Raw genomic sequence first — 19,050 nt, 5'->3', positions numbered from 1 at the left:
ATAATTGATATTAATTATTTATTTATAAAACCATTTTTTCAAATGCATATCCAGGTTATCAGTACATGAAGAATGAAATATATTTACAACTGTTAATGTATTTACAATAGAAAAGATCTAAAAACATCTAGTATTACAAAGTGGTGAATATTACAAAAATAACTAAGTCATAAACTTATAAACAGTAACCATCTTTTCAAAGAATGTTATGTCAATATTTTGACATGATTCTATAGATAATTCTGATAACAAGATATCCCCCTAGTTGGGTTCTAGTTAACCAAAATTCCCTGTTTCTGTATGTACGAAAATTTGTCAGGATGCATTAGATTTGATCCCAACCCTTGGGTAAGGAATGTGCACTGAAAAATGCCCCATATGCCAGACAAGCTCAAGTACTTTGTTTAAGACTTTGTACCATAACAAACTAAACAGCATATAATTTATACACAACTGTCAACAATCAATGACAGGTTTCAGCAATGACAATAAAATACATGAAAATAAAGCCACTTGAACATATCACATGATTAACCTTTTCTCCTTGGGTGGGTCAAAGTATGCATGTCATGACATTTAAGAATTACATTCAAAATTTAATGAAATTACTTTATTATCAATGTGCATGAATAAACTCAGAATCAGAACAGAGATAATAAATCAGAGTTTAGTGTTATTTAAAGTTAAAGTTTTTAATTTTATAAGGAAATATTTAAATAAAATTCTCTATTTTCCCTAGTATGAGAAATGTGACATTTGTTACCAGTATCGTCCCTCTTTTCTAATTTTTTACTACTTTACTGAGGAGTATTAAATTTAATGTAATTTACTTATCATAATGTTTCCATCATTCAGGAAAAGCATAATTTACATCACCTTCAATTAGTTAGAGCAATAAAATAGACAATCTCTTGCCATACGTGCTAATAGTTCTGTCTGACATTTAAGAGTATATCATTTAAAAATTCATTATTTCCTTATTTGTTATGGTGTTTATGAGGTTTGTCAATTCAACCAACCTCATGAAGACTTATGGTGAAGAAAATAACATATAAAATATGATGTTTTCCTTTAAAAAAATTGATATTTATATTGGATGTTTCTTGGGTTATGCAAATGATATTTGAAAAGTTTCAGATGAAGAAAATAATCTTAATCTTATCATGACAATTATTTCACACTCGTAAAAAGAAACAACATGCAGTATAAAGTTTTCTACTGAACATTAACTTGCACTTCTTCAATTGCAGAAGGTAAATATGTAGTATACTTTGTAAATCTAATTTTTATTGGCAGTTTTCTTTTAAGCTAATTAAATTCTACTTATGAGACCCTTGAGAATCTCTCTATGACTCTTAAGAATAACAACGAAAAACAAGAACCATTTATGATGGGACCCTGCTTACAATATTTGACAGATATTATCTTTACAGTGTAAATGTCTTTTTATTAAATAACTTATCACATTTTAAGCATATTTCTTAAAATCCTTCTCTTTTGTGTGTATCCAGTACACCCCCAATAACAAGTGCTCAAACTGTGTATTTGATCACTGTATTCCTACCTCCATGTGTTAATAATGATTCTATTCACTGTACTCCTTTATAACCCTGTGTTAGTAATACCATGTACTCTAACCATGGATTTGTTTTTATTATGTTAATAAACCATGCATCTTAGCAACATCATATGCTCCAACAATGAAATTTTATCTTTTTTTATCATGTTATATGGTTTTATTGTGTATTAGATCATTACTGTCATGTTAGCATAAATTTTAATTTTCTTTTGTATCTTTATAATAGCCTTTTCAGGGCATTGGATTATTTTTTAATGGATGTTTGGAATAAGCCTGATCTTAGAGCACTAGAGGTCATGATATCTACAGTCGGTCATCTTACGGAGGAATTAGTAAAGTTAAACGTAACTGGTCAGAGTTTTGATTTGGCATCCATAGTCTCGGAGACCACAAAGATAAATCTTCTCCTTGAGCTTATCTATAAAACACCTTCAACTGTGTTACAATCATTATGGACTTTATTAAAAAATCCCCAAAATGTAAGTATGCATGCACATACGTTGCTAAATTGCTTAATGTCTCATATATAAATTAGAAACCATCTATATGCTAATGTACTAATATCAAAATACTAATAAAATAATTGAGTTCTTGCAGTTGTTTTTTTTTTAATGTGAATTTGAGGTCAGTATTTGTTATAAAAGAACAAAGTTAAAAGTACATATACAAACCTTAAGAAATACTAGTTTTAAAAATTTCAGTTGAATTTAGATAACTATACTTTTTCTCAAAGTTTTGTGTTATTGTATTTTTCATAATGTGGTTTTAGTAACTATTTTCACTCTTATTATCTTTAGGTCCAATTGATTACATACTTGTCAGCTGAAGAGTGGAGAGAGATTTTGTGTGATGAAAACAAATTTCAAAGAACGTTTTCTGTGAGTAAAGAGATTGCTATTAAAACAACTCGCTTAGCATGCAATAATAGTATTGAAGACCTATGGACAGAAATTGTAGAGAAGTTTGGTATTGAAGAACTTGAAACTGAGGTGAGTGAATACAAAGATGCTTGAGTAATTTGTAATGAAAGTATTGAAGAAGTACAGTGAGAATTTCCTAACAAATATTTTGTAAAGGAAAAGTTAATGTGACTGATATGAAGCCTACTTGAGCACACACAAAAAAAAAAGTATGAAAAGGAAAATGTCAATAAATCTCCAATTAACTTTTTATTTCATTTTATGTGTACAAGCATTCATTTCTCTTTGCTTTCTTGTGATTGATACTTACACTGTAAGTTGGTCATCTTCCTAGGGTTAAGTAGGTATGTAATTCTTGTGAAAGTTCATTATGAGCTGTTTGATGAAATAATTTTAAATTCATCTTAAATGATTCTAAGGTTATGTAGTTTTAGAAAAATAAGATATTTTTTCATTTTGATTTTTTTCTACTATTTACAATAAAGCATTCATTATTTAATGTAGTTATTTACACTGTGGCTCTGAATGGTTCACAAAGAATGTAATTTTCATTTTAAGTATAAAAATACTGTTTATTATCTTACAGTTTTCAGATTTCATTTGCCTAATCTCTGGAACCTCCTAAGTGAATATTAAATGTTTTTTTTTAAAGTAAATGTTTGTATTTTAATTTTTATTTTCTCTCTTATATTAGTAATTCTAGATATTATCATCAATGTACAGAGCAAGGAAATGTTTAATTTTAAGAAATGGAAATGCATACTTTTAAATTTTCATGGAATACTTTTGAATCTTGTTTTTCTTGTGTGTGATTTCATGTCTTTATATTTTCACTTAAAAATTCAAAGAGTCACTTAGCAATAAAACTTTGAGTTTGCAAGTGGGTGCAACTGACCTTAAACTTAACAATATTAGAATAGTTTCACACAGGGAGAAATTCTTGGAAATATCCCCTTCACTAATGAGAGAGAGCTAAAAATGTGCTTTGGCCATCTGTGTTAACAGTCTACATTAGCTTCTCACTGTTTATTGTCTAAGCACTCTTAAAACTTCAGATTTTTAACCATGAATGGATCATATGACAACAAAATCTGAAGTTTTAATTGCTGTTTTAAATGTTTCTTTTTAAAATAATTTGATAAAACTTAAGTAATATAAAGGGTTAAGTAGCTTGTATATGGATAAGCAAAAGTATTTCATTTGTAAACTATTAATTTTAAAGTTGGAAACAAATAAACAATATTATATTTTTATTAAATAAGAAACAAATTTTATTCACTGAATATATTGTTAATGAGATTTGTTATATTGGTTATAAAGTTTTTTCCAGGATTGGTGATATTACTTCAATTTCTAAGTTTGTAGATTTAGTAGTGTAAAAATAGTCTATTAATCTCTAATATCATTGATATTTTTTCATTATGAAGTTGAAAAAGATCCTTGAGAGTGAACACCCCTCAACAGGAAAGTTTTACTTCACCAATCTGTATCAGCATTTAATCACTGTTATAGACACTTTCAAAAACCAGATTAAATTAGATGAACCTACATATCGTGGTGAAAAACTGCTGGAGAAGTTTGATCCAGAGACATGGCAGAAAGCTTTAAAAAACATCTCATCACTTCAACAGATGAAGGCAAAGCAACAGATAGACTTGGCATTAAACCAGTAAGGGATTTGGGTATTTGTCAATAATATAATGCCTACAATATTTTCTGTAACATAGTGGTTAAAAATTATGTTTCAACTGACTGGAAATACTGTGATTTTTATTTGAAGTATTTCATAAAGTTGTTTTAATGTAATTATCAAATTGATTAATGATTTGATTCTTTTTAGTAAAAGCATTAAAATAAACTGTTACCAAAGGAATAACTTTATAAACTTCTGCACTTGATTATGTGTTGAATCCTTTCTTCAGTTCTTATACTTACTTGTTAAAGCTTAGTAATGTTATTTATCTGTAAATGTTTATAGAAAAAGAAAAAAGAGAAATTTCAGTTTTTCAGATGAATAGAAAATAACATAAATTTATTTCTCTTTTAAAAATTATTCTTGACTTTTTTTTTTCAAGACAATTTGATTTAGTTTAACTATGTTTTTAATTTTATTATTATATATATTTTGCTCATCAGTTTAACAGCTGTTTTGGAAAACTTCCAAGATGTTTTCAAAAGAACAGAGGATGGCAGAAAAGCTTTGCATTACATCTCTTTTATAAACCAATATACTTTACCATCTATTATCAAAAACCTGGAGAACATGGAAAGTGAGTTATACAGAAAATTTTATGGCTTGATATTTCAAATTACAATTTTTATTAACGTTTGTCAAAATGTATAAAGAATGCACTAATTTTTATATATCATTTTTTTTACAAGCTATTTAACAAACAATAGCTATTAATAACTCCAACTAATCATAACATGCTTCAGTGAAAAATATTTTCCAATACAGTACCTACTTCTGTCACAAAATTAGCTAGTTTGTTCAGTGCTGCCTTCTATACTCAAACTTTTTATTTATACCTGGCATAAGCTTTCTACTTCCCCTTGTGGGAATTACTATATAATAATATGCATTTTATGCAAGTCATCATGCATAGACTCTTAATTAATCAATAGTAGCATGATATGCTTGTGTGATACATGTGACTTACTTTTTGTGTGCTTAGTGCTTCCAGTGTGACATATAATTTTCTTTTCACATGAAGTGGTTACTTTTTTACTTTATTTTAATTCATTCCAACAATTCATATATTAATATTTATCAGTTCATTCTTGTTGCAATATTTCTGCACTTGAATTTCTTTTGCAATGAATTCTTTGGTGGTTATACCAGTGACCAGCAATTTTTGCCAGGCATCGGGTGCATGTGACCTGATAGTGGGTCTAGCTTTTATATGTTTGGAGATCAAACATTCCTTTGTCTCAACATACTGCCCAGGCTCTAGAGTTGGCTGAACCTGTAAACAATTACAGAATTACCTTGAAGAAAATGTAGCTGGCATTTGAACTGGTTCACCATCCTGCTAAGGGTTTTTATTTCAAAATTTTAATTGTCCCCAAGAAAACCAAGTGTGGTTAATTGGTAATTAATTCATCTCGTTTCAACTGCTTCATTCACCATGGAGTGTTTTCTCACCCTGAGAGTGTCATTTCCCCAGGGTTGTAGATGACAAAATGGATGTCTCCAACACTTACCTACACATTATAACACATTGCTCTTGCTCTTCCCAATGGTTTATCCATCTAGGATTGGTTTGCCAAATTTGAACTCTCCATTTCAGACTTGCCTCAGCAACTTATGTATTTTGTCAAATAGTCTGGACTTTAGTACAAACATTAACAGAAGAAAAAATTGTAACTATATCACAAGTTTTCCTTTATTATTATGTATTTCAGACTCTCCAATGAAGGGTTTTGTAGACCAATAGCTTCTAGAATTAACTGGTTACCACTGTAATAGGAAATTAAGTATTATTCAAATATTGTATTTAAAAGAGAAATAACAGTTGTAAAAAAAGTGTCCATTTAACATAAAATTCCAACAGTTTTATCAACCAAAAGAACCTTAGCAGGAAATACTAGCTTATGCAGTCAACCATCCAGCTTAATCATAACATTATTTTATAACTATTGACTCAAGCACATACTCAGTGAATGAAACCAATAGTAATGATTAAGTGAAAGTACTGAAGTTTTCAGTAAGGTTTACAGTAAAATGAGATTTTGAGGTCTGCCACATGTGAACTATATACTTAGTGATTTGCAACATAACTATGAGTGTAAGTCTATGTAATTAACTACCACAGATTATAGGATGAAAGTATTAATTTTTTGATTGCAAAAATTCATGCATTTCATTTCTATTGTTATTTATATGGCTGTTAGTTAATGATGTGTAATGTATGTTCACATTGGGAAAACAAATTCGATGTTATGGGATTTCGAGAACTGCAGATTTAGTTATATCAATTCTTTTTTTTTTCTAAACAAAATTATACAAGTTTCTAACATTTCAAACTTTTTTGTTTCTGCAATATTCAGCTGTTTATTGTAGCATACTTAGAAAATTTTTCAATGAATTTAACAATAATTTTTCCTTATGATATGCTATTATACAATTCATTTTAACTAGAATTAAAAAGTTATAATTACATGTTGAAATATTAATATTACATTCTTATTTGTTTGTTTTTTAGTTCAAGAGTTTGTTTTGATTACATCATTTATTTGTAAGTAGTCTATATAAAGATAATTATCCTTTAGTATCACTTTCTCACAGGGATTGTACCAGCCAAATAAGACTGTAGTTTATGTATCTTTTTCTATATCACTATAACTTATATATGGCTTTTCTTTGAAAATAAAATATTGCTTTTTTCTTTCTATCAGAAAAGATAAGTCTTGGAAACCTTTTTAAAAATGCAACACATCTTCGTCACACCCTAGAAACTATTCATGCTATTCGTCCTGAAATAGTTGAAGCCTTTTTCAACTTAGCAGTTCAACCCCAGAAGGTATGTTTTACTTATATATATCACGAAAATACTTATTTACATTTGTTCTTATTATTTTATAATACTTATAACATCATTTGAAATGAAATGTTTAATTTGTAGCTTGGTTGTGTTCTTTATAATATAGTTAATATACACTATGAAATGGAATATCATAGCTTGGTGAATTGCAGAAGTATCATTTTGAAATTATTCTTGTTATGAATAAGATGCTTATAGCTTTCTAAAAAAAATCGACAAAAACATAAACTATTATTAAAGTTGTTTCCAGTATGTCCATTAATCTTATGTTTTTTTCATAATAGGTAAATAGTTTTGTAGAAATGTTGCAGCTTGGAACCTCAGAATTTTTCTGTTCTAATGAATTTTTGGTGTGGATGACATCAGCTGTGAAAACAAACACTAGTCTGAAAGAGATTCAAAATTCCTTGTGTTCTTTGAATAAGGATGCTACACTGAAAGAGCTGAAGAGCCAGTTGGGGTTGGATTTGTTTGGAACTGAGGTATTTGTAATTATTTTACACCAATGATATAATTTTCTCTTTTGACTGTTTTTAAAGGAACTGGTTGTAATCACTTAATTCATGTACATTTTAGAGACTTTCATTTGTTTTTTCAATTATGGTATATTTATGAAGGACTATTGCTAATTTATTATCCTATGTTAATTGTTATATACTTTTAGTGTGTAACTGTATTTTCTGTATAAACTGTTACACACGAAAATTCATATGATGCATGTTTTTGGTGTTTTTTTTTTTATATTTGTGTCTAGCTGACATTAGTTGCTTTACTATAAAGGATAAAGGCTTGGAATTTTGTCCCAGAGTTTAATTAGTCTATAAAATTTTGCAGGACTCACTACCTTCTACTAATGGCTCAGAGCCCAGAGTTGATTGGAAAGATTTGGTTAGAAAACTAGAAGATCTTGCAGAAACAGCACTTGATCTGGCAAGAAAACCACCATCCATTGATAATGATATTAAAACATTCTATAACTTAACCACCTGGGAAAATATAGATATGAAATTTTTAGAACAACAGTCACATACCCTCATCAACAAGTAAGTCATTATGGAGATATGTTCATCTGAACTTTGTAATGGCAATTGATTTTACTGATCTATCTTAAAAGAAAGGGATCAACAAATTATTGGAAGTTTAGTTTGTGTGTAGTGTGTGAAACACTTTGACTTAAATATTCTTACATTCATTCAAACAAGTGTAGTGGTATGTTATCTGAATTCCTCTATTGGGCTTTTTGTGTATTTTAAATAATAAAGTTAAACAAGAACATTTAAGGCAGCTTAGGCTATGAAAAGAGTTTAAACATGTATTTTCATGGTACAGTGTATTACATTGGCTGTGGATTACTTTAGAAACTGATAAATAAAACTTTTTTTTTTTTTATAGTGTGAGTCTGTCTGTTATGAATTTACTCCACATTATTGACAGAGCTGCATATGGACAACATTTACATATTTCCACTGGCCTATTTTTTCAAGGGATTGCTCTTAATTATTTTTGGAAACAAGGTTAGTTCATATTAAAATGCAGCTGTGGGGTTTGTATTGTGCAGTCTGGATTTGTTATTAAATATTTTTAACTAAATGAAAGCTTTTGTTAAAGAAAAAAAAAAAAAAAAAACCAAGATAATGTGAAAGAAGTACCTTAGATATTTCTTTATTTGCACCCAGTTAAGGCAACAAATAAATACACCCTTTGATTATTTAGTGATTTGTATTTGTGGATTTTATTATGTCATTATGAAGTAATAACTTGAGTAGGAAAGCAAAAATATATTTCTTGGAAAACAAAATATGCCTAACTCTAGATTTGAATTAAGTGCTCTATAACATGATTAATATAATACAAAAACTAAAAAGACAGTTTCATAAGTATGTTTCTGTGATTTTAAAAACAAAAGTTTAAATATTTTATATGTTGAAGTTGTAGATAAACAGTCTTTAAACAGACAGATATTAAAATGTATTAGAACACTCTCCAATAATATTTTAACACAATTCAGTGCAAAGTAGATTTTATATATAACAACATAAAAATATACAAAAACTTGTATCTTTATTGCTTGTAGTTAAGATCAGTCTTTAAGATTATTGTTAATTCTTTTTTCCTAAAACTATTTGTTTCCCAATTTGCATAGTTTCTTCATTCAAGTTATTGTAAGTAGAGTAGTAGGCCATATATATATAATACAAATTATTTTAAATATGTGGGTTTTATGTAGTATAATCATTTTATGTATTGCAGTGTCTGATGTTGGAATGTATGAACTTTTAACAAATAAAACCCTTCTGAAAGAAAGAGTACAGGAGTTGATGAACCGTGAAAATTTATTTTCTTATTATAAATACCAGTTTGTGGAGCACATTGTAAGTTACATATAGAATTTTGTCAGATATTTATATTTATACCCTCATAGGTTCTTACTAATTAAGAAAAGTAATTTTCCGATCTCATTCTATAATGGTTATCAAATAATGTAGTTGTATGTATCACTATATTTTGGAAAAAACTGTTTTGACATAAAAATATGTACTATATTTCATTAAATAAAAATAACCAAATGGGCAGTTTATAAGGTGATTAATAAGTAAATATTTATTCCTTATTTGGTGAAGAGATAATCACTTTTCAGAAAATAAAGTCTGGAGATGATTTGGATGGATAGTGAAAGAAACTGTTACAAATGTACAACATTTAGACAACCTTGTATCGTTATCATGATGATGACATAAATTTGGTCAAAACGTTGCACATTTATAATGGTTTTTGTCACTACCCATCCAAACTACGTCAAAACGTTATTAAATTCTTATTTAATGAAACATTTAGATATAATGTGTTATATTTGAAAAGATTCCTAAATTTTGAATGGTCTATGAGATCTAACATAGATTTAATGTAACTGTTTTATTTGGCTGTTGCTAGGACGCCCAACGTACCTGTTTTTCAAACTGTTAAGTATGTGTCTTGACTGTGATAGTGGGTGTTACATGTCATTTCTTGTATGTATTTGGACTCCACAAAAAAAACTATACTAATATTAGAAAAGAAAACCTTTATAAGAAAAATTTATTACAGTGTATTAAAAATAACTCAGTACTGCTTATCATATTTAACATGCTTAAAACTGGAAACATATTTTAACCATGTCAACATGAGAATGAAACAAAACAATGTTAACACTTCATAACAATATTTTTTTATTCATTTTCCTTATCTTTGCCTGTTTTTTGCTTATTAAAATTACATAATCAATAACACCTGTTTTATCAATACTAGATCTTTATGCTTGTAATTATATTAAATCTTTCATTTTAAATTGGTAAATGAGTTTTGAAGTGTTGTTTAAAAATATTAAAAAAATAACCTATGTGATAAGAAAGAAGTTGTTTATTTAATAACATTCTGAAAGTATAATAACATAAAAAAAATTAGAACTTGTTAGTATAATAGTAAGGACTATTAAAAGTAAAATAATTTTTAAAAAAAATTTATTAAATTTTCTTTTCTAGGTTGAGTATTTTAATCGTTATCCTGACCACTTAAACAAATCATGCCAGCATGTGAAAAACTCCAAGTTTAACAGTTTCGACAAATATTTTTTTAAAAATATGTACAAGATTTGTGACAGTCCCCCAGAAATGTTGGAAAAAAATCTTCTTGCTATTCTGAGAAAAAAAGATATGTGGCATATTTTTGAAAATGGTTTCTGGAATTACGTTTTAGGAGTAAGTTCACCTTTAACCTTTAATGTATGTTGTTTTGTCAGAGTTAATGAAATGTAATTTTGAAATATGTGCTTTGTAAATTACCTTTCAGTACTGTAGTGGTGGCCTGATACAGGTAAAGAGCTCTTGGATAAAAATAATAAAATCAACTCACAATTTTGAGATTGCATTTAATCTATCAACCATTCACTCTGAACACCAGTTTCCTATGTCACTCAGAAGGGTGCTCTGATAATGCCTTTGAAGTTTGATAGATATTAATCGAAAAACATAGGAAGTACATAGAAGCCCCCAGAAAGTGGCACAGAAGAATAATGAAGAAAAAATAAAATGTTGAGAACATATATTATAAGAACAAAGTGTAAAAGTAGCTCAAATGGTAGGCTAAACTATTACTGTAGTAATGCTAAAAGTATATATATAAAGTTAAATGGATGACTTTAGAGCACTGGTTGGAAAAGAGGATTTTGAGGTAATGGGGATTACTGAAACCCAGTGGTAGTCTTAGTCATTCTGGAACTTTGGTAGAATTCAGTAAATGGGGGGTCCCATAATGATAAGAAAACTCAGAAGTAGACCGAAAGGCATAGCATTAGGAACACTTCCATTAATGTTGAGGCTATAAAGATTTCTTTAAGGCCTAAGTGATGGATGTATAGATAGCTGCAATCTGATGAGTGGAAATGGAGTAAGAGTAAAATTTATAAGAAAGAGAAGTTCAGTGAGAGAAAAGTTAGAAAACTTAAAGTTAACCATTGTAAGAGTGAAAGACATAGCAGTTGATATGTTAGAGTGAAATTAGCAGTTTCGAACAGATGAGGAGAACAATTTATCTTGTCAATGGATGTTCTTTGCTAAGTGAACTTCGCAATGTGGACTTTGACAAAAGACAGATAATTATTGGAAGTTCAGGATACAACTGTGGTAACTCAAGTGATAGCATAAGTGAATTGTACATGAATACTATTGCAATAGAAATAAAGATGTTTCAGTTTGTCATTGTTATATATTACAAACAGGCATGTTCCTTGTAGAAAAAAAAAGGTAATTACAAGTAAAAACCCAAATTGGCCTGCAAAGAATATAATGGATGAAATTAAAGAAAACATTATAAATATTAGAAGTTTGAATTGACTGTGATGATGGGAAATTTAGAGTATTATAGAAGATAAAGAGAACTGGTCAAATGAAGAATTAAGAAACCAAAAACATTGTGGAAAAATGGTTGACTTAAAATGTAAGAATTATTAGTAAGAATTTCTTTAAATACATTAAGTATAAGCAAAGTGTTGAGATGAGAGAAGGGCCTTTAAAGGATGCTATAGGAATGCTAATGTATGATGGCTGAGTTTATTAAGTTCTATTTCTTCCATTGAATATTTAAGTAATATTTCTAACTCTGTACATTTGCTAGATGGAAACAAGATTAAATAGGGTGATTGCATTAATTCTGAGCCTGGGAAGTTTAAAGAAAGATAAAGCTTCTGTACCAAATAATATTCACATGAGAGTTTTAGAAGAGGTTAAATGATTTAAAATATAAGTCACTTGTTACCATTTGGCGCCAGAAGATTGAAGTTGGCTAATCTTACTCCTCTTTTTCAAGGGAAGTGATAAAAAAAAAAAAAAAGTGTCACATTTATTATAGGCCTGTTACTCTTAGATAAGTGGTAGGAAATGTTTTTAAAGTTCTGATAAATGATTTTGCAATGTAATTTAATGAAGTTTAAAATTTTTTTGGATACTTAGCTTTGTTTCATGTGGTAAATTCGTGCATTATTAACCCTTTGACACTCTTTGAATAGATTTATATTTAGGTAAATGAAAGTACAAGTGTGAATGTGGTACCTGGATTTTCAGAAAGCATTTGGTAAAGTGCTAAGTAAAAAGCTTGTTAAAAGAAAAGTTGTATTTTCTGTAGGTATGCGAGACAGATTGGCTCACTAGTTACAAAACTGGCTGAATGGAAGAATGTAGAAGGTTGTCGTAAATGGAACTCAGTCAAGCTTGATTTATATCACAATTACAGTACTTCAGGATTAATGTTAAGAGCTGTGTTCTTTTTAATTCACAGAAATGACATATATGAAGGAATAGTCAATAAATTATTTTAATTTACTTATGACATTGAAGTTTTTGGTGTTGTTGGCTGTGAGAAGAATGCTACAGCTGTAAAATAGGATTTAGATTATTTAGTGAGTTGAGTGAGTAAATTGCCAATGAATTTTAATTATAATAAATGCAAAATAATGCATGTGGGATATCACAGTTTGAATCATAAGTATAATGTTGATTGAAATAACCTTAAGAGTGTCATGAAAGAAAAGTATCTTATTTCTAGTCCTATGGTCTCTTAAGACATCTGAAGAATGTATTTGTATCTCAGAATGGCTGGTATGGATATTAACACTTTTACTGATTAGGAGAGAACAACGTTTTGACATTCCTAGGTCATCTTCAGGTTAACCTTCAGGGCTTCTTGTCATGAAGAATGTACTGTTTCAAGAAGTAGGGCAAATAAGGAATACTAAATCTTAATTACTGGTATAGGTGACTATTGTTATTATATAAGTCATCAATTGAATCACATATGGAGTTCTGTTTTCATTCTTCAGCTTCTTACCATTGTTGGAAAGGTTTCAGAAAAAGACTACTTTGATGGTACCTGGGATGAAAAGGTTGTTGTACAAGGATAGGTTAAGATCTCTACAGTTTTCTATTGAAGAAATAAGAACTAGAGGGGATCTGATTGAGGTGTTTAAGGTTGTAAAGGGAAGTGAGAGTGTTGATATATCATCCTTTTTTGTATTTAGTGGTGAGAATGGTAAGACTGAGACACAAATATAAATTTTGCTTGGGTAGGAATCATCTTTCCCTTAGATAGCTTTATTTTTCTCGCATGGTGGTAGCCTTTGAAGGAATAGTATAGTGGATGAGATATCCTATGTGGACAGACAGGCCCACTGTTATCCTTAAGTTGTTTGTGTGTAACTTAAGTATTTTGTTTACCATTAGATACTGATACAGTAATTTAATTTTATAGAAATGTAAAGTCATTGCTCGGTCCAGGAAACAAAATTGTTTTGTGGCTATGATTACACAATATTACTCACATGTTTGAAAATTCCTAGTGAACAATAATATAAACAAACCTTTGTTTTAATATATGAAATGTCCTTATTATAATATGTACTTCATGCTTTTGTTTTATTGATTAGGGTTCTGACTTTGGCTTTGAAATGAGACATATGTTTACTTTTGAATATGGAAAAGTTTCAGCCCAGATAATTTCATCAGTAATTGAATGGATTAGAGATGCTCCACCATCTTTTCTACATTTTAAATGGAATTACTGGAAACCGGTGTTGCAAACTCTTTTGCCAGTTATTTTGCGTGTAAGGTAAATATTAAAATCTAACAGTTATTTAAATTGTAATAATTTAATACATAATTTTTAGTTAGATACTATTGTGGTATTTATATTCACTGATGTCCAATAGAAATATAATAAGATCTGGAATAATAAGTTTCATGAAATTCTTTGTATACAATAAAATAAAGAAAGTAACAATCATGGGTAAATTGATAAAATCTAAAGCCTTTACTCACCTTTATAGTGTGTTGAGATGTTATTTTCACTGTCTAGCATCCATATCTTACTGAAGTTCTCAGGCTGTCAGAGCTGTAGAAGGAGAGAGATACACTGCTGACCAAAATCTTAAGGCCAATGAACATAAAAAAAAAATATGCATTTTGCATTGTTCGACTCAACCACATATTTGAGTAGAGCCTTGAAAGGTGAAAATAAGAAGGAAAATAAAAATAATTTTTTTTTTTTAGAATTTAATAGGGAAAATGTGAACACTATGAAATTAGCCTAAATACTAGCTGGTCAAAAGTTTAAGACCGTAACAAAAAGAAGTCCTAAACATGGTAGGAAATGCCCAACAAGAGGTCTCAGGAGTGAGTTGCACGGTTGTTATTGCAAACAACTGCAAACATATGCTTTGGCATAGTCGATATAAGCAGTTTCACTATGCCCAATCTCACCAGCGATGGCACATTGAAAGAGACCTTGTTTTTGCAGCTTGACAATTCTGCTATGTTCAAACTCTGTCAACATTTTAGCCTTTGCCAGGTTTTTACCCAACGTAATGCAAGAGATATCTGTGGGAGATGTTGACAACACTAATGCTTGAACACAAATGACTAAATTTCGTTTTGTGTTTACCGATTAGCGCTTTGTTTCAGTATGATCTTAAACTTTTGACCAGCTAGTACTTAGGCTAATTTCATAGTGTTCACATTTTTCCTATTAAATGCTAAAAAAGTTTATTTTTATTTTCTTTCTTCTTATTTTCATCTTTTGAAGCTTTACTCAAATAAGTGGTTGAGTTTAACAATGCAAAATGCATATTTTTTCTTTATGTCCATTGGCCTTAAGGTTTTGTTCAGCAATGTATCTGTTCAAAAGGAGTACTTGAACAAATATTCTAATACATCACACTGTTAAGTCAGAATGAAAGTTTGTAATGTTCCAGATATTTCAAGTAATTGTAGCAACATATCGTACCAGTGTCTTGCTATCCCATTAGCTTGTAATTGTAAGGTAATATCAGACTGCCCTTTTAGTTAATAAATATTTCAATCATCCTGTTATTTGTGCTATACTATCACTGAGAAATTTTAACATGAAGACATGTTATTGTATGTTGGATATACAAAACTGTTTAATGATAGTAATTATTTATTTCATTTACTGATCTAATATTTAGTGATTATTTAGTTTTTTAACACGAGTGTTAAAAATTGATTATTTTTAAAAGTGTTAGTCATAACAAATTTTGTTTTGTAACCCAGTAAGAGTCGTGCACTGTGTGTAGTTTAACTGTTGTAAATTTATGTCGCGCTACTTGAACCTTTTGTGTTTTTCTTATTGTCTTAAGTAAATACTGTTGCATCATAAAGTTGTGTATTTTGCAGAAAGTTCTAGGCCTTAGTTGGTAATGTATACAAACATATACAGGCAACCAAATGAGCACAATTGAAGTTCAGTCAAAAAAAGTTAGTTGGTGAAAGAAAACCTGAAGTTAGTCAGCATATGAGTGACTAGTCTTAAATCATGATTTCTGTAATCTGATTCACCACTGTATTGTAACAACAGAGACTGGAAAAATAATTTGTCTTGCCAGTTAGGTTCTCAAGTAATTGAACCAACTTGTGTGGACTTTGGAAAAAGAAAAAAAAGGGGGGACAATTGTTTAAAATTCTTTATACAATTGTGATAACCCCTAGGATAATATAAGTGAACTTATTGTAGATTGTACAGTAAGAAACAGAGAAGAAAAAAATAATTTGTCTTGACTGGATTCTAAATTAATATTGCCATGTGGACTTTTGACAGAAAAATGTAATAATTTAGGGGTTTAGTTACAAATGTGATATCCTATTGTGTAAGGAATTTTTGCACGTATACTTGATTTGTTTTGAACATATTGTGTGCTATCCATTTGTTGTTCTAATTTATCACCAATAAGTCATGGACACCTATTGTAAAAGAATCTCAGCCTGCATACATTAAACTCTAACACTGTAGAATTTAGTAATCAACCAACTGTATTAATTGCAGGCCAACAGATGTAAGTATTATGGATAATCATCAAAACAATTATACTACTCTTCTACTGGCCATTCCCCGCTTGTACAGTGGTAAGTCTACAGATTTACAACGCTAAAATCAGGGGTTTGTTTCCCTTTGGTGAACTCGGCAGATACTCCGATGTGGCTTTGCTATAAGAAAAACACACACATGCACACTGCTACTGGCATTTTTTCTTCTGCCCTGTAATCTTTCTGTTTATTATTAGTCAGAGGTGCAATTGGGGGTGGAGACAAGTGGGCATGATGTACCTGTATGTTTTTTGTTTAGCTGGAATGCCATTCCACCACTATATCAAACAAATCTCACTTTACACAAATATGCAAAAAGATTTCACATTCTGGAACTTCTTTATTCAGCACTACATCACTGCTATTAGCTGAATTGAAATTTTACAGTAAAGTGCTCTCATCTTCAAGAGTTACTTTGCTCGTGTACTTCTGATCTTCAGAGAAACTATTTTCACCTTCCAAACTATCAGTGTCAAGCTCAAACTTGGCATCAATTTCAGAATCTGATGATAACAACAAATTGTCACTAGCTAAAATTTTTCACAAAATTGATACAGCTGTATGCTTGCTCTGTCTGTTTGATGCCATTATTTCAGTGATAAAAAACTGTTATTATTCTACCAGTACATAGCCATCTAACCAAAACATCTGGTAAACAACACAGAAATAATTGCTCACACAATATAAAACTGCTGCCCATTTCATAAATGGTCAAACATCAGAATGAGTTAACTTGTCTTCTTCAGGAGAATGCAACATGCAGAGACTGATTAACTATACTAAATTTGACAGTATTTGGTTAAGATAATTCCCCATTGAGTGAGAGTTTAAAATTGTTGATTGATTAAACAAACATAATAGAAGTAGTATTAAATAAAGCAAAATAGAACAGAGTAACACTAACAGTTTAGTTACATACAGACTTTCAATTATAACAAAGTTATTATCAGTCACATATCTTTTTTTAACAATGCTGTTGATTAATTAACCTTATGCCTTGTATAAAAAAAATTAGCTAAATTAATAAATAAAATATAATACAAAATAACAATAATTAAACAGTAAAACAGTACAAAATAACAGTAATTCTTCTGTTAAAAAATAAATAGAGACCTTGTCCTGTCTTCTACACAAGACATCCAGTACATTTGATTTTGATAATGCAGCTTCTTAATATAACTTCCCTGCAGTTTACCATAATAATCTGATCCAAAGCATGAAAGAACCTGTTGTGTATAATGTTTGGTGGTGTATAAGTTTTTAATTTTTTTAAGATAACTGTTATTTAAATAATTGGTATTATACAAATTAAAATATTGAATTTTCTGTGTGATTAACATTTATTTAATATGTGGTTACTATTCAAACATTTGCAGATAGATTCTGTTAACAACAGAAAAACAAAAGTACTTTAATAGTGCCTGATAAACCTTCAAGTGTTTAGAACTGTCTTTGATTTCCTGGTCATTGGAAAAAAAACAAAAATCTTTTGAATGTTTAACTTTCAAACCCTTCTCTCATGATTACATACCAGCAATAGCATAGTGTCAGTCAGTACTATGAGAGAGAACTGTTTTAGTAAGTACAACCTGTTATCTAGATAAAAACCAATACGTTTTCATGGATCTGTTCTCCCCTTCCAAAAGAAGGTCTATCATAGATCTTAGTACTCACTTCAGGTCTGAATTAGTCACTACTATCTATTTATTCTTCTGCCACATTGTTCACCTTAATGTGACCATCTCATACTGTATCACTATAGAAACAGTCTGTTAGAGACATAAGATCCATGTGGTACTTCATAGTTTTACCTGACAGCCCCTCCATAAATTTATCTCTCATAGTTCTTGCATACTTTGTGTATTCTCATCTAAACCACAGCTTCCAAATCTTTGCTGTAAGTTTAATGTGGGGTTGGAAAGTGACAGTATGTTATCATAGTTTACAAATTTCATAACAGTTAGAAGATTAAATGGAACAAAAGTGTGTTTAAGATAATCTGAAAGAGAACTTGTTCTAGGTCAAGGTGTAACTTGGGAAATTTCCTTATGTTGACTATTAACAGGATTGAGTGGGATATAGAAATAAATGTCTACTCCAAATGAAAACTTGAGCTAGAACCCTGATACATTACACTGTTAAATTCAGTTTCCATTCTATATTGCACAATCTTAGATCATCAACTCACTAAAGAACTGAGTATTTAAAAATGTGATTTTAAGAATAGTTATGTTAATGATAATTCTTTTTTGTATGTATTCAAGTGAAATAAATCCCAGCTAACTAACTTATTCACATCTCTTTATCACCTCTCAATCTGAGTATGACTTTTATCCAAGAGGAGCAGTGGTGATGGCAAAAAAAAATATGGTCAATTAAGTATAAGTGTTTACAAAGTGACCTTTGTGGCATGTAACGTTTGTCTAAGACAAAGGGTTAAACATCAGTATAAGCTTATGACCTTCCACATAGGGCTTACAATATGCCAGTGCACTAAATGCAGAACATCTACACAAAACTGTTGTAATATTTACCAGATTAAGCCAGAATAAATATATATATATTCTTAATGTGAATTAATAAAACGTAGTAACTTTTCAACT

The 19,050-nt window shown here is 29.6% G+C and overlaps 1 protein-coding gene across 2 annotated transcripts in view; it reads left to right on the top strand.

Moving 5' to 3' along the window:
* LOC143232010 (uncharacterized) overlaps nucleotides 1-19,050 on the top strand; it is a 111,356-nt gene that overhangs the window by 32,058 nt on the left and 60,248 nt on the right. For both annotated transcript variants that reach the window (XM_076466976.1, XM_076466975.1), the window contains exons 26-36: nucleotides 1,806-2,058; nucleotides 2,377-2,568; nucleotides 3,927-4,168; nucleotides 4,636-4,769; nucleotides 6,898-7,022; nucleotides 7,328-7,525; nucleotides 7,878-8,086; nucleotides 8,436-8,557; nucleotides 9,294-9,415; nucleotides 10,562-10,777; nucleotides 13,996-14,177. In XM_076466976.1, coding sequence (XP_076323091.1) covers nucleotides 1,806-2,058; nucleotides 2,377-2,568; nucleotides 3,927-4,168; nucleotides 4,636-4,769; nucleotides 6,898-7,022; nucleotides 7,328-7,525; nucleotides 7,878-8,086; nucleotides 8,436-8,557; nucleotides 9,294-9,415; nucleotides 10,562-10,777; nucleotides 13,996-14,177 — 1,995 coding nt within the window. The remainder of the gene's footprint in view (nucleotides 1-1,805; nucleotides 2,059-2,376; nucleotides 2,569-3,926; nucleotides 4,169-4,635; nucleotides 4,770-6,897; nucleotides 7,023-7,327; nucleotides 7,526-7,877; nucleotides 8,087-8,435; nucleotides 8,558-9,293; nucleotides 9,416-10,561; nucleotides 10,778-13,995; nucleotides 14,178-19,050) is intronic.

The sequence above is a fragment of the Tachypleus tridentatus genome, chromosome 11 (genome assembly GCF_004210375.1).
Source record: "Tachypleus tridentatus isolate NWPU-2018 chromosome 11, ASM421037v1, whole genome shotgun sequence".
NCBI classification, from domain to species: Eukaryota; Metazoa; Arthropoda; class Merostomata; order Xiphosura; family Limulidae; genus Tachypleus; species Tachypleus tridentatus.
Note: the sequence above shows the minus strand (reverse complement) of the source record. Positions and strands in the feature narration are given on the sequence as shown.